Source organism: Alligator sinensis, unplaced genomic scaffold, assembly GCF_000455745.1.
Source record: "Alligator sinensis unplaced genomic scaffold, ASM45574v1 scaffold859_1, whole genome shotgun sequence".
In the NCBI taxonomy this organism is placed as follows: Eukaryota; Metazoa; Chordata; order Crocodylia; family Alligatoridae; genus Alligator; species Alligator sinensis.
Genome location: NW_005842656.1, coordinates 498,668 through 500,644, shown reverse-complemented (window position 1 = coordinate 500,644; position 1,977 = coordinate 498,668). Strand labels below are relative to the sequence as shown.

Below are 1,977 nucleotides of genomic sequence, written 5' to 3'. Positions count from 1 at the left end.
GGGGCCCCCCCAGCCGAGAAGAGCCGCGAGGGGGGGGGGCGGCGTGGGGGTGCCGGCAGCCTGCGGGTATGGGGCTGCTACGAGCAGACGGCGAACGACTGCTCCAGGCGCCGGACAAGCACCCGGGGCTGAGACTGCACCGCCAGAGACTGCGGGCGCGTGTAGGAGGCTCCTGCCCCCCGGGGGGCTGCCCCTGAGAAGATGCTGGGACCCCATCAGTGGGGGGCTGTAGGCACAGGCTGGGCAAGCGCTGGCCTGGGTCGAGCCCATGCGCTCCGAGAGGGGGCACCGCGGCCGACGGAGGGGCGCCCAGCCCGCGGGTGCTCGCTCAGATACAAGGTGGGGACCGCGTGTGACGGCACCAGGATGCCGGGAGCCCCCCGCCCCATCACGCAGCCCCGGGCCAGCCGGCGCGTTCTTACAGCAGCTGCAGGGCAAAGAGCCCCCCAAAGACGCCCTTGGGCAGGTCGGTGATCTTGTTCCCGTACAGCACCCTGGAGGGACGGAGACGGGCATTAGTGTGGCTGCACCCGCGGGCACCCGGCTCTGCCCCTCTAGCCCTGCGGGGACCTCGGTGGGACCCCCCCCCCAGCCCAGCCTGGTCCCAGAGGGTCCGGCTCTCAGCTGGGCTGGGCTGGGCTGGGGGTGCCCCCGTTCACCCTGTGGCACAAGTGAGATGAGTTTTGCAGCCTCAACTTGGCCAAGAGCGTGCACGCAGCTGGGGCGGCTCCTCCTCCGTCTGTTGGGCACGGGACAGGCCCGGCAGGGCAGGGCAGGCGGAGACCCCGGGGCCCAGCCCCCTCCCCACCGGCGCGGGACTCACAGCGAGTTCAGCGAGCGCAGCCCCTGGAAAGCGTCGGGCGCGATCTCCGAGATCTGGTTGTTGCTCAGGTCTCTGAAACGCAAGGGTCACGGCTCCATCCTTGGCCCCAGCCCGGGCACCCGCTGGCGGCATGAGCTGGGCCTCGTCCCCCCTTGCCCCGAGAGACCCAGACCAAGGTGGCACCGGAGCGGGCAGGGCAGTGCTGGGGGGGGCACAACCGCGGGGGTGGGAAGGGGAATTCCTGGGGCAAGGCCTGGCAGCACAGAGCGGCCGCTTACATCCTCCGCAGCTTCTTGTAGGGCGAGAAGGCGCCGGGCGGGATGGACTTGATGCCGTTCAGCTCCAGGCGTCTGCGGGGAGAAAGTGGGTGGAAGAAGGCGCTGGCCCCTGAGCAGGGGTGCTGGGGGGCATGGGGGGGGCCGTGCTTGCGGGGCTGCAGCCCCCAGCTCTCCCGGCAGGAGGCGCTTTCTGCCTGTCTCTGCTGGCAGCTGCGGCGGGTCCCTGCCCGCCCGTAATTGGATTTCCCTAAGGAGATTATCTGCATTTACATGTTTAATGCTGCACAATCCACAGCTACGTCCTGCTTGTGGAGGGTCGTGCACCACCCCCTGCATGCGTCGTGGCCTTCGGGGCCGGATCCAGCCCCGTGCCCCCTGTGCTCCAGGCCCCCGGGGCATCAGCTAGAGCCAGGGGTCAGGAACATGCCCCCGGGGCGGCCATAACCCAGAGCCGGTGCCAGCCCCAACCTGGGCTACCGCGTCCGGAGCCGCCGCGGCCCAACTCACATCTCGGTCATGGTCTCGGGCAGGTTGGCGGGGATGGCGGTCAGCCCCTTGCCGCGGCAGTCCACGATGCCGTTGCTGCAGCTGCACATGGCGGGGCAGGAGCCGGACGAGAGGCTGCAGATCTGGGCGCGGGCGGCATCCAGTTGTCCTGCCCGGGGAGGGAGCGAAGCAGCAGTCGGGTGAGACGGGGCAGCACGTGGCCAGCACCCCCCACGCGTGGTGGGCAGCCAGGAGCAGGGACCCCCACGGGGCCGGGGCCAGACCCCCTCACCCGAGCAGCTGAACTCGTTCTTCTGGACCTCGGCCACGTTGAGGCCGCGGAGGGCGGGCGGCCCGGCGCACTGCGTGAAGAGCCCGATGGTGGGGCGC

General features: G+C 70.8%; 1 protein-coding gene across 1 annotated transcript in view; it reads right to left on the bottom strand.

Annotated features, from left to right (window-relative positions):
* The window catches only part of SLIT1 (slit guidance ligand 1), a 40,570-nt gene that overhangs the window by 14,609 nt on the left and 23,984 nt on the right, over positions 1 to 1,977 (bottom strand). The window contains 5 exon segments of the mRNA XM_025215635.1: positions 423 to 494; positions 824 to 895; positions 1,102 to 1,173; positions 1,609 to 1,756; positions 1,880 to 1,977. The exon segment at positions 1,880 to 1,977 is cut by the window's right edge and continues 19 nt beyond it. Coding sequence (XP_025071420.1) covers positions 423 to 494; positions 824 to 895; positions 1,102 to 1,173; positions 1,609 to 1,756; positions 1,880 to 1,977 — 462 coding nt within the window.